The sequence below is a fragment of the Neoarius graeffei genome, chromosome 17, assembly GCF_027579695.1.
Source record: "Neoarius graeffei isolate fNeoGra1 chromosome 17, fNeoGra1.pri, whole genome shotgun sequence".
Lineage (NCBI taxonomy): Eukaryota > Metazoa > Chordata > Actinopteri > Siluriformes > Ariidae > Neoarius > Neoarius graeffei.
In genome coordinates, this window is record NC_083585.1 from 6,768,251 (window position 1) to 6,782,650 (window position 14,400).

Sequence of the window (14,400 nt, forward strand, 5' to 3'; positions counted from 1 at the left end):
GTTTCGCTCCAATTAGATATTCAGGTAACACAACAAACTTGCGAACTTACTTAGCACGACACCACCCCGACATTAGCTCAGCCGGAGCCACCGAAACCCGACCTGAAGCAAACTACACTGGACAGCGCCAAAGTCCTCCCATCTACTTCAGTGATGTGTGACTTACTGTAACTGTGAACTTAATTTTGTCATTTAAGACCAAAGGCAAGAAGCTGCACTTTATTTTGCATTTTCAATTTTAGTTTGTGTGAGACACTGCATTTTATTTTGAGTATTTACTCAAAGTTCAGAAGAAACATGATTCACTGAGGTTTCAATTCAGTTTCAGTGTGTGGACACTGACCCACACTGCACTTTTTTTCATCATTGTGCTCAGGGAGACTAAGGCCCAATCCCAATTCTAATTTCTACCCCTCCCCCTCCCCCTTCCCCTTGGCCCTTCCCCTTGAAACTGAGCTACAAGGGATAGGGCTTGAAATTCAACCCCTACGTATTGGGATAGCCCTTCAACGATCGCATACGTCATCGCGTACCTCCGTCAGCGTTTACGTTAGCAAAACGCGACCAAATGCGTCATTGGCTGCGACCAGCCGCTACAGTCAGAGCCAGAGGCAGAACCAGAAATCTCTGCTGGCAGGGTGTGATTTGTTAACTAACACCACTGAATGGGATATCTTTGGCGCTTCGTGCACCACATCCGACAGAATGAGGTGTCAGAACACTCATGTAAACAATAAAAGCGAGAATAACAGAACAAAACATACGCAGTCAAGCAACCGAAAACAATACTCACTCCCAAAGCTTTTTAGCAGCAGCTTGGATTTCAGAAATCGCTGCTCATCCTCAGCTCGAAAGCGAATCAAGCGGCGTGTTTCCTCTGGATAACAACTTAAAACACGTAAATAATGGAGAAAATACATTTATGACAATCTTTCGCCGCGGGAACCGCCATCTTTCTGAAATCCGCATGAAATCTCGCTGAAATCCGCATGGCATTGTGGGAAATCACTCAAACCCCTTCGTTCGGAGTCAGCTCCAGGAAAATCTCCGTTTGGAGGGGTACAGAAGCCCTACCCCTTCCCCTACCCCTCCGCGTTAACTGGGATTGGGATACCCCTACCCCTTCACGTGAACGCGCAAAATGGAGGGGAAGGGCCAAGGGGTTGGTCCAAGGGGTGAAATGGGATTCGGCCTAAGATGCACACTGCACTTTTCAGTGTGTTCCAGACAGTGTGTTGTTCCTGCAAATATGTTGTAACTTGCGCTTGTATAGTTACAATAAAATGGTATGGATAATTTGAATTACATTGTTTTGACTCAGTTTGTCCCATGAATTATCACTATCATCTGATGTACATACAACTCGGATTTTAAGATGCATAATGCAGTTTACATTTTTCAGTGAACTATGTAGAATATCGCAATATATCGCAATATCGTATCGTGACTCCAGTATCGTGATGCGTATCGTATCGTGACTCAAGTATCGTGATGCGTATTGTATCGTGAGGTCCTTGGCAATACCCACCCCTAATTTAAATGCTCCATACTCATTTGGTTTGATCCACATTTCCATTAAACATAGTACATTAAACTTCTGGTCAGTAATAATTCCATAAACAATTAGTCTCATGCTGCAGTACTACACTGATGATAGTGTTACAGTTACATCATTACTTGTATGGTGGTAATTAATGACTACTTAACTACATAAGATGAAAAGGAAAGATTAACAGTCTTGTTTTAAATATCACTATAAGATTATTTTAAAATATGTAGTCCTATAATAGGAACAATAAAGTTCAAAGTCCAGGTCCTTTCCAGCAAAAACATTCACCATATTTAATTTGACAACTTTTAAATCATGCAATGTCTGAGTTAGTGCACTCGTGGGTCTGAAATGTAACTCAATAAGTAAACGTCTTTCCCCACTGTGAGCAGTGATGCGGCTTCTCTCCTGTGTGAATACTCTGGTGTATTTGGAGAGAATTCTGCATTGTAAAATTCTTCCCCCACAGTGGGCAGTGAAACGGTTTCTCTCCAGTGTGAATGCACTGGTATTGTTGATCACTCTGCTGAGTAAAACACTTTCCATACTGCAGGGCTCAACGTTAACTTTTAAACCCACTTGCCCTGGGGGGGGGCAAGTGGGGGCTAATTTCCACTTGACCCCTTTTTTTGCATTTTTTTTTTGTTTGTTTGTTTTAAATAAGGAAAACCATAGAACAGTTGTGAATTGCAACATAAAATGAAGAGCACACACTGAGTTGAAGTTTGGTTATTGGTTAATTTTAACTTATAACGGACAATAACAATTTTATCCAAAACAGTTTTTCCTGCCTTAGTTGATTTTATTTCCATTTCACATGCATGCAGCTGTTGTAAAGTTCAGTGTGTCTTTGTGTAGAACTCTCTCAGACTGTAGATTCATTACTCGATAATTGTAGAAATTATAAAATAGAAATCTATAACAAAGTTTGCATGATGAAAACAGGGTGCCAAGACTTTTGAACAGTACTGTGTTTGAGAATATTTATATATCGTGGTTGTTTTTTTTGTTTGTTTGTTTATTATCCACCTCTAGGTTTAAAAAACAAAAACCCAAAACAAAACCCCACGGTGTGTCATGACCGGATAATGTTTGAGTTTAAAATTTAGTGTGTAGGTTATGGGTGTTTTTTTATTTACAGACCTGGCAACCTGTAACTGAATCAGTGCAGCTGGTCTGTCATGACGCAGCACAGGGTTGGGGTTTTTGCTTTTTTAAACCTAGAGGTAGAGAACGCCTCTGATAACAGAAACAAAGCTTCAGCTCGCTCTCTACTCTTAGTCTCTTCTGTTCTTTCAGGATTTATCGTGCATGTCGCTCTTTGTTGAGTTGTGGTGGTGTTTTGTTTTGTTTTTAATGCCCGAGTTGTTTGAAACCAATCTGGGTTTTCTGGGTTGAAAAAGGAAGCTGCTTCATCTGTAAGAAAATCAAACACTTTCATGAAGGAGCTAACTCGAATGCAAACAGAAAAAAAAAAGACACTAGATTCTTAAGCAAAGTCTTCCATCCTCACTTCCAACTTTGTTTTTGTAAAATAAGTTTTAAGTACAATCGTGAATTTCTCTGGAGTTTTCAGACTTCGCTCCTCTTGTCATATTCTTTAACCACTCATTTCGTCATTGTGCTTGAAGCATTTGCTTCTATTTGTTCACACTTTTTTCTTGATAGCGGGGAGGCGGTAATGCCTTTGTATCTATCTCTGTTTGAACAAGCAAAAATTAACCATATTGAAGACAGATTAAGCCTTGCTTGCATGAAAGACGGTGTCTGACCCCAGCTGAATTATCATGTGATGCGTGATGTCATGCACAAGGGGTTTATAAACAGTACGCATACCATACTACAACAGTGGGGGTATATAAAATAACTTGCAAAGCAGTAAATGAAACCAAGACTAAGAAAACAGCTAAGACACAATGGCGGATATGTAGTGAGGGACACTTTTAGGAACTGAAATAAAAGCTCAAAAAGCCAAATTTTTGTGGTGCTAGTTCGTAATATATGCTCATTCCAACTTGCCCAGTCGGGCATGTCAGGGACATATCCCACTTACCCTGGGCAATTGGGCAATCCTTAATGTCGAGCCCTGCACTGTGAGCAGTGATGCGTGTTGGAGCCAGGATTTACCCTTCGTGCTAGTGTGCGCACCCTCCACAGGCCTGGAGGGTATTGTGTCTGGGGGATGATAAATACCTGGCCAGGAAAGGACCAAGTGTGGCTGATTGGAGGCAACAGCTTTTTATGTCTGTCTCCTGCTGTGTTCCAGTTTACCCTCTTGTAGGGGCGTAATGCTACACGTATTTGTACTGGACCGTTTCGGTACAGACTAATTTGGTTTAATCCATGTTTCTGTTTAAACACAGTACGTTAAACTGCTGATCGGTAAGAAGTTCATTAACAGTTCGTGCTTCAGACATAAGAGAGAAAATATTTAAAAGTCTTACCTTTTAGGTCAAAGGTGCTGGCAGCGGCTGTACAGTCAGTATGATCTAATTTTATATTAATTAGATTATTAGAACAAACTCTGAGTATTTCTATATTTTTTTCTTTTAAGCTCAGGGAACAGACACAGTCTCGATATAGTGGAACCTGAGTGACAACTCTGTGCAGCTAGTGGGCAGTCAGTTTAGCCTGTTCGTCTGCTCCATGGCCTTGGCTCTGGATTGTCACAGATTAACTAGGCCTGTTCTGAGACTATGAGCTATGCTGCGAGAAATGAGAGCAGCACCTTCCTGAGTGGGATGGATACCATCCTGCCCTAACAGATTTGTTGTTTGATCTCTAGCTGTGTGAGGACATGAAAACAGAAACGTCCATGGCTGGAGGGACGTCAGAAGTCCGTGTGAAGAAAGAGGAGACCCTGGAGCTGAATATCTACAACTATGGAGACGATCTCGACAACCCACCTGAAGGTCTCTCTGTTAAAGTTGAAGATCCTGACAATAAAGACTACCTCTGTAAGACATCAGGTCACTCTGGTGCTCAGTAACTCTCACTGTTTATTCTACCCTACACACTATCTGATGCACTAAAATTGCAATGCAGTACATTTGGGATGTAGCCCAAGTCTCAGATTATTTAATCAACTAATTGTGACAAAATAGAATTAAAATTGATATTTTTATTGATAAAATATGAACTTTGTTTGTAGAGTGTAATATGGTAGCAAGGAGTGAGAGAAACTAAATAATAAATTTATTTCCTTAAAATACATTAGTCGTTATAAACCAATGAGTTAACCTAAACAAAAAGTGTGGAATAACACATGATGGGTCATGCGTGATTAAAAAAATCTATGGCGGGTGATTTTATTTTCACATAACAGCACAGCCCAAAGTGTATTATTCCCCTCATACCACAGTGATTTGCCTACAATTACAGTTTTTAATTTATTACTGAATGACACACAGCATGTTTTTTGTTTCTGTTTACATTTAATGTTACAGAATGTCTGCCATTCTCTCCAGCCACTCCTGTGTTTTATTCTGAGACAAAAAAAAAGTGGGATGTTGTGTGACTGAGAAACCAGAAAGCACAAAGTCCTCTGTCCTGAAGACTCTTCCATCTTGGGGAAATTTACTGACTGATACCTGGATCTCCTTCCATAAATGTTAAATAAACGTGTCCTAATGTCTTCACCACATTAGAAGAGGATAGTTTTTTTTTGTTGTTTTGTTTTTTCCTCTTCCCCTTCCACCCATTTTCTCTCCAATGTGATCACCTGCTAGTATCCACCCACCAGCCAGGTCTCTCTAACCATGTGAGTGAAGGCTAACATGTACTTCCTCCAAGACATGTAAAGCCATCAACCTCCTCTTTTCCAAATCCAGCTCATGCTGTGTCACAGGATAGCAAAACACACCTGGAGGAAAGTGCCATGTGCTCTCTTCCCCACATGCATGAGCTCACAAAAGACCCCAACTGACTGATTTAATAGGGGACAGAGAGTATGCCCCTCGTTATGCCCCTGGAATGGAATGTTCAATAAGCACATATGGGTGTGATGGACAGGTGTCCAAATATCTGTACACGGATTTAGGGGCATAATAGTGGCGCAGCTCCAGGGTCCTGGATTCGATTCTAACCTTGGGTTGCTGTCTGTGTGAAGTTTTACAAGTTCTCCCCCATCAGTGTGGGTTTCCTCTGGGTCCACTGGTTTGTTCTTCAACAAATTGGTTATGCTTAAATTGCCACTAGGGTTTATTTTATTATTATTTTTTAAATTAAATATGAATCCTAAATGTATGTCATTGGAAAAATGCCTAGATCTATAAATGCCAGAATTGTCAGCAAGCTCAAATAGAGATGTGCGTTGGACTCTTTATTTATTTATTTATTTATTTATTTATTTTTTTATTTACTGACTGGGTGCACAGTTATTAAGGGTTTTCATTAGTATGGAAAACAACAGATGAAATGTGAAAAGTAACAGATTAGGCTGGGGGTTATGGGGGCTGCACAGGCCCCCATTTGGGTCCAGGGCAACGCCCTGGTTGGGGAGACTAGGGGCGAAGCCCCCCCGGCCGAAAACAAATTTCGCAATTTCTAACAGCCAATCATTAGCTCTCCATGCTCCATCTGAAATAGATTTTTCTATAACTATATAGAATGGATCTGAAAATTATTAAGTTAGGATTAGGACAAGTAATGACAAACAGCAAATCTTGAATTCTAACTATTGCAAACATTATGTTAAGTTTGAGGAAAAAGCATATATAAAACATTCTCTTCACAAACAACATGCATATGTAAACTGCAAACATCTCTAAGTATAACAATTATCTGTACAATTAGACATATGGAATCTATTCCTCCATGATATGCCATCATTTAGAGATTCAAATTATATCAGTTTTGAAGCATACACCATTTGAAATTTATCAATTTGCCATCTCAGCAAAATACTGTCTTGCTTTAGTATTTTCCTAAATGCTCATCTCTAATTTTTCCAGACCTGTATAATGAGTTTTTTGCATAAAACAAAAATTCTGTATATACAGTGCTGAGTAAATAAGACCTAACATTGTATTTCTCATTTAAAGAATAATAAATTACTGTTATCCATCATTTACTATTACAATATGAATTCTTCAACAGAAAAAACATACCTTCTTCCAAACGATTTTTTCAGTCAAACAAACACTACAACCATCAAGCACCGAACTCTGGAACTTCAAACAAACAGTAAAAGAACTAGGGAAAAAAACCCCGCAACGATTTGAAAATATTTTAACAATGAAATCTTCGCAATCTGCCCGTCAAGTAAGTGTGATGCTTCACTTCAATGGGCTGAGTTTCAATGAGAATATCTGTGTATGCAATGTGCTGTGGTGATTTCTGTCATCATCCAAATCAGTTCAGAAACCTACACTGCTGTATTAATGGTAGATTTCATTCCTGGGTCTCATGGCAATTACAGTTCGTATGCCACAAAGCCCAATCAAGATTTGGGAAATCAGAACATAACAAAAACGCGTGCAGAACGAAGAAATCTAATATATAACGACAAACATGTAAAATAGCAATAACTTTTAAAATGTAAACTGGGCAGGGTTCTCCACTTTTCAAAAATAAAAGGGGGTGGAGGGGGGCGGGGGCAAGGGGGATGAACTTAACTTGTGTGCGTGTGTGAGAGAACATGTGTAGAGAGAGACATTAAATGTCCTCATTACATTCATCATCAGATGAGTCTGAATGGTCCATGAAAAATGGTCTTCATGACCTGAGGCTTCCAGCAGGCCATAAGTTGATAGCTGGGGCGATCTTTCCAATCGCGTGAACATTTCTAAACAGCAGCTCCATCCTCTCCAGCTCAGCCGACTTCATGACAGCCAGGGACTGAAAGCAATGCTGTCCTGTAGTGAACCAGCCGTCTTCACCTGTTTTGATGTTGTAGTACCGATGTGTGCATTTGACTTTTCATGGTCCTTTTATAGTTTGGAGTTTAAAATTACTGGTGCCTGTCTTTGCCAGACTTTCTACAGTCTTTGCAGTACATGGTATTTTTGGTTTTGCTATGAACTAGCCAATCTCGCCCTAACTTCCATTTGTCATTGAACTGTCTTATCTTCCTATTAGCGTCTTGTTCATCATCTCTGCCCCTTTTTTCCTGAGCAGCAGGGTTTGAAACTCCAGCTATATGCCGCCACATAGTGCGCTTGTCAGTCGTCAGCAATTTTGTTGCTTCGTTCATTAACCGCAAGTTACCGTATCATTGACTACGTTTACATGCACATCCAAATCGAGCTGCTGTCAGTAATCGAGCTGAAGGTCCCAGCAGGGTGCCAGAGAAATCCAATCCTACATGCACACAATGAAATCGGGCTATTGTGTGAGGTGCATTGTGCACCCGAGCCACAGGTGGCGCAACACGCCCCATCGTGTTGGTACACTTCCAGTTGTCGTCATGAAGAAGAGCTATTCAAGAGTGTAAACAAAGTTATCAGTTCCATGTTCTCCATTGCGCGTTTTTCTCCCGTCCATGAATTTTAATATATTCAACTCCTTAAGCTGAATGAGCATGAACTCTGTCTCCTCATTGCTCCAGAAGTGCACGTTTCTGCTTGCCTGTGGCAGTGGGGGCGTGGTCAAGCGCCGGTCTGTGACAGGAGGGCGGAGCCAGGGAAGGTGAGTGGCAGAATCACTTCACCTGACGGTAATTAACCTGTGTTTGTGTGTCTTCCCAGTAACCGCGCCCTATTTAAGGAGGCAGAGGGAGAGCAGAGGGGAGAGCTCATCCCGGGACTAGAACACAGCGCGCGCGTGTGTTTTTCTCTCAAGAATAAAAGTAGGCTGTTAAACTGAAAAGTCTGACAATAAAAAGCCTATTAGTACCAGAAGCTTTGTCCTGCCGTCCTCTGTGCTCCACCCACACTTCAGAGAGCTCTACATCGCCATTTTCTCTTCTTCGTTTGTTCCTCCTGACCTCTTCTGCTGCTCGCTACTACTGTTGTCATGCCGACTGAGGCTGTTGTGTTTCCCGCTTGTGGTCTCGTCACTCGTCACTTCCGGAAGTAGCTCGACAACTAGCTCGATAGGGTATACATGCACAAAGTAGCTCGGCAGAAATCGCATAAACTAGGTCGTGTAGCTCGATTCCGAGAAATCAAGTTCGGTTCAATTTCAGCCGAATTAAGGTGTATACATGGCATTTTGAACTTCGATTTCAGTCGAGCAACGGCAGAAATTCGATTCTCTCTATGTGCATGTAAACGTAGTGAGTGATTTTATCTGAGATGTTAAGGAATGTTCTAAACAATTCTAACATGTTGTCAGAATGTTTATGCAGGTGCTCATGGGAGTTGTAGGCGCGTAATATTACATTGCAGTGCGTTTATTATATCAGATGCCTTCAGAGAAAACTACAATTAAAATATATTGTCATACCACAGAATAAACCACCCGCCAAAGTGGCTAGTGAGACTAAAGTTATTACCTGCCAAAGCCGAATTTTACCCGCATTTGGTGGGTGCTAATGTAAAGCCCTGGTACCTGCATGTGATTTCATAACAAATTTGGGATATTCTGTTTCCCAAAAGATAAGCAAGTAGCCGAATTTAAAATATCCTTGACCCTGAATAGGCAGGTCCTAAGAATGCTGTAAATACTGTACATCTTGCAGTGCCACAGTCATGTTAATGAACATTTGTTTTATTTTGCCCTGCAAGCTTCTAACCACTTGTTTTCACCCACAAGGAAGTAAAAACATTTCGTCCTTGTGCACCTTGTGTCCTGAGAGATCTCAGTCTTGAACACCTCGAGTCTCAACCAGATGTTCAGTGAACCTTTCTGGCAAGCTTTCATAGGATAATCCAGTACTAATGTACTGTATGTGGTCTTAGATATAAATACAGATTGCACACACACATTTGGGCCTCATTTCTTCCTACTGCGTTTTCTCTACTCCCAGACTGTGAAGTTTGCAAATCCTTCTTCCTCAACAATTGTGAGGTTCATGGACCACCCCTCTTCATCCCAGATACTCCTGTTCCCATGGGAGTCCCTGACCGAGCCAGACAAACTCTTCCTCCTGGGCTAGAAATCCAGAAGTCCAGTATTCCTGATGCAGGCCTGGGAGTGTTTAATAAAGGGGAGACTGTTCCAGTAGGTGCACACTTCGGTCCCTGCCAGGGAGAGCTGGTGAACCGAGAGGAAGCCAAGAACAGTGGAGACTCCTCGGTTGTGAGTTTGTCATAAATTTATGATAAAGATTTGTATATTTTTAAGTAACAAAATATGATGACTAGATGAAGGTAGCTCCAATTAATATCAATTTCTTCTTGCCAATGATATGTGGAGTAGTGGTGTAAATCACAAGTTTGATCACAATGCAATCCTACATCAATTCTTTTAGCCAGTGTGGTGGAAATTGAATGAATGAATGAACCCTTTATTATCACTGTTGCCAGTGAAATTGACCATCAACCTGTCCTTACAGAGGGGGAACAGGACAGGAAGACAGGGATAAAAGAAAAGGAAACACAACATGAGGAGAGATAAGGAAAAAAAAGAAACCCCCCCCCCCCCCCCCCCCACTATGCTCCTGTCAGGAGTACAGTGTGGGAACATTTAAAAAATCTTTGCACATAAGCACACACTAACACAAGTACACTTTAAACACGGGACTTGAGGGGGGGAAAGGGGGGAAAGAGGGGGCAATCAGGGGTGGGGGTAAGGGGGGGGGTAGGGGAGGAGGTAGAGGTAACCCAGCACAAGCAAGCAGCCGTCCACTCCTGCAGCCATGAAGGCGCTGGTCACGCACCCGCTTATCACACTGGGGATGAAAATGGCAACCGCGGAAAGTTGGAGAAGGAATGCTAGAGCGTCTCCCAGCAGTGACCTTCAGGGGGAAATCTTGCCTCAGCAACGGCCTTAACCGAAGCCAGCGCTGACTCGGAGCCGAATGTCGATAAGATGATATAAATTGTTTGGTCTTTCCAGATGCAGTCTTTGCACGTCCACACCGTTCGTCCATATCTGTCCATTCTGTTCAAATTGGTCTCCGAAAAATGTATTCCTTGCAAAGCCGAAAGCTTCTCCAAGATAACAACCATATTGTGGTTCAAGTTCTGAAAATCCACAGTCTGAGTGCCAACAGCTTTGCCCACCACTCCAATCATATCGGGCAGCTTTGTGGGGCTTTGAACAGCTGTCACCATTGTCTGATTTCCTCGATATACCAGGGCAATGCCTAATCCAATCAGCAAAAGTCCTGTCATCATGGTTCCGAATAGGTAGATATCTTCAATGTCCTCCACAGAAAGAATTGCCAGGCACACGACTCGCCACCGCTCCCACGCATCCATCGTGTAACCAGCCGCAAACATTCCGGCAGGACAGGTGGGTTCCCCCAAACCTAGGCTTCTCGTCGAGAAAACTGTGTCAATTTCGTTAGGAGACCAGTTTATCAATTCCATGCTTTTTTTTTTTTTTTAGTTTAGAAAGTAATGCGGGAAGAGTCTCTTCAAAAAGTACAGCAGATGAGACAAGACAAAGAAGCACAAGCAGGGAAAAAAAGGAGGGAGAGGGAGAGCAGAGAATGCGACCACCGTCCGTGGAAGCACGGAGAGAAAAAAAATTCACTGGTTAATAATAGAAATACTAGTAACACCTGAATAATGCTCAAGCAAATATTTCTTTATTGTATCATTTAATGAAAGTCCCATAAAATCATAAGCCCAGGTAGTCACTAACATAGAAGTAGTTATGGGACGACCTAAGCATGGTCAGCTTCCTGTGTTACTCAAAATATTAGTCATCATCATCGCTTCCATCAACATTTCATAATAGTCTGTTTTCCCAAATGCAGCTGAGTCTGCCGCATCCATGACAACACGGTAGCTGCTTCTCACACACATGCACACACACAACTTATTCATTCATACTTAGAGCTTGTTTCTTTTCTAAATGTTGAGGATAAACAGAGAAGCATGACACTACAGGATTTGAACAGATACTGTTAACGATAATTAATGCTAAAGTTAATATAAACCTTGTTACCACACCAATGATCTGATGATTTTCGATGCCACAAAATTTGTCACGATGCGAGCTGGTTTGATGCTGGGGTCTGCATTTGGTATGACTTTTTACACAATGTGTTTCATTTCCATGAATTCAAAGAAAAGAAAAGCACAACTTTATTCATCACACATTTGTGAAATTCCTCTCTGCATTTAACCCATCTGAAGCAGTGAAAACACACATACCCAGAGCAGTGGGCAGCCATAACAGCGTGTGGGGAGCAAGGGGCCTCTCGCAAGGGCACCTCAGTCCAAGGACGTCCCGCACGTCTTTGAACTGTGGGGGAAACCGGAGCACCCGGAGGAAACCCATGCAGACATGGGGAGAACATGCAAACTCCACACAGAAAGGCCTCTGCCGGCCGCTGGGCTCGAACCCAGAACCTTCTTGCTGTGAGGCGACTGTGCTAACCAGTACACCACCATGCCACCCGGTGCATTCAGAAATGCAAGCAAAATATAATTTGAACTTGATTTGATATGTACAGTATATACCTGGCATGCTGTGGAATTTTGAGCAACCCCATGCATTTTTAGGAAGGCTCATGAAATAGTATTTTTTTTAATGCAACAATGATTGCTTTTTAATTAAAAATGTTTGTAGGGAGTCACTTATTAAGAATATTAAAAAAAAATTAACTAAATGGCCTTTAATCCCATTCTCAGTTTGATTTTGAAAATAATTTTAGGTCCAAGGAGGAGGATTATTGTTGTTGTGACCCAGAAAAGGTAGTCACTCTAGTTGTTCCTAGTTCCACAGAGCCTTGCCAGAGTGCAAAGGCTCATGGGGCTGTTAAAGTTTAGAGAGCATTAAGGGCTAAATAGCAATGGGCCACCTTGACCAAGACTCCTGCAGTAATTGATCACCTCTGGCCAGTATTTCTGATGGACATGCGTCTTGGAGTAAAATAAAACATCATCTAGAACCATGTTATGTACAGACTACAGGATATCACATGAGAAGTCAACCAGTCCCTATCTTAGTCCACCATCCCACCCTGCCTGAAGTCCTCTCCCATAGTTCCACTGCCAAAAAAAGACCATCACCAGCAGCCTGAATGACCACTGTCCAGTGGCACTTACTTCTGTCATCATGAAGTGCTTTGAGAAACTTGTCCAGACTGTCATCATAGCAAGCCTCCCACCCATGTTAGACATGACACCAGTATGCTTACAGAGTTAACTGGTCCAGAGGATGCCATAGCCACAACTCTCCACACTGCCATCACTCACCTTGAGCAGCAGGAGAGCTATGCTAGTCTGCTCTTTGTGAACTTTAGCTCAGCATTCAACACCATTCTCCCTCACAGACTGGTGTCCAACCTGACAGACCTGGGATTGTCTCAATCCATCTGCCTCTGGATAAAGAACTTCCTGTCTGATCGCTCCCAGAGGGTGAGAGTAGGCCCCCACAGGGCTGTCAAGTCAAGTTTATTTGTATAGCGCTTTTAACAATAAACATTGTCGCAAAGCAGCTTTACAGAATTTGAATGACTTAAAACATGAGCTAATTTTGTCCCTAATCTATCCCCAATGACCAAGCCTGTGGCGACGGTGGCAAGGAAAAACTCCCTCAGACGACATGAGGAAGAAACCTCGAGAGGAACCAGACTCAAAAGGGAACCCATCCTCATTTGGGCAACAACAGACAGCATGACTATAACATTAACAGTTTTAACATGAAGACAGTTTCGTTGATGTTATAACTCTTCATTGATGGAAACTTGAGTGCAAAACTGTTCATGACAACTGCAGTCCTAAAGTTAGCAAGTCAACTGTAGTTCTCAGCCATAAAAGCATTACTGTAAGAGTCCAGAGCATCCTCCAGGTATAACCCTCAACTGTCCTCATGGGGCCGTCCTCCACAGGAGCGATGGGATAAAACTCCAACCAGACACAGGGCACCAGGATGGATCAAGCAGGTCCGAGGGGCAGAAGAGGCCAGCATCTCAATCCCAGGGCCAACATGTAACTCAGAGGGACAGATGGGGGGGAGAGAAAGAAAACACAGGTTGTTAGGTATGCCCTAAAAATGACACAAGTATTAAATCTGTGTGGTAGGCTCGCAGAGACGAGTCTCTTGACATCAGGCATAACACACAACAATGGCATGCTAATATGGTTAAAAAATATCATGACCTGCTCTGGCTGGATGCTTGATTGGGTGATGGGAGCACACTCCTCAGCAATGATGAGATGCAGATGGGACCCTTAGGGCTGGCCAAGACAATTCAGTTACATTTCACCGGGTCTGGGACATGCGACAGAATGTCTGACGGCTGATTCCCTGCAGGCTACAATAGCCAGTCGAGGTCTCCATTCTCTCCACCAAAAGATTTACTGTTGACTCCATGTAACTCAGAGGGACAGATTTGGGGGGGGGGGAGAAAATGCAGGTTGTTAGGTATGCCTAATGTGTCTCTGTGTGCTGACCCCCCACCCCACCCCCACTCACACTTGCGACTGCACCCTGCCCACTCCAGTAATGACATCAAATTTGTGGATGACACACTACCATAGTGGGGCTCATCTCTGGGGGGTAGGAAGAGTCTGCTTATCAGGATGAGGTGGAGCAGCTGTCTGGGTGGTGCAGAGACAACAGCGTGGTCCTCAAAACCAAGGAGCTGATCATAGACTTTAGGAAAAAGACAACTGACATTCAGCCTATTCTCATCAGTGGGGAATGTGTGGAGAGGGTTTTGGACTTCCACTTCCTGGGGTGCACATAGAGGAGGACCTGACCTGGAGCACCAACACTACACAAGTGATAAAGAAGGCACAGCAGAGACTTTACTTCCTGAGGATTCTCAGGAAGAACCACCTCACTTA

The 14,400-nt window shown here is 42.6% G+C and overlaps 1 protein-coding gene across 1 annotated transcript in view; it reads left to right on the top strand.

Annotated features, from left to right (window-relative positions):
* The window catches only part of LOC132901327 (zinc finger protein OZF-like), a 78,337-nt gene that overhangs the window by 49,176 nt on the left and 14,761 nt on the right, over positions 1 to 14,400 (top strand). The window contains exon 2 of the mRNA XM_060943643.1: positions 4,335 to 4,506. Coding sequence (XP_060799626.1) covers positions 4,432 to 4,506 — 75 coding nt within the window. The 5' untranslated portion in view covers positions 4,335 to 4,431. The remainder of the gene's footprint in view (positions 1 to 4,334; positions 4,507 to 14,400) is intronic.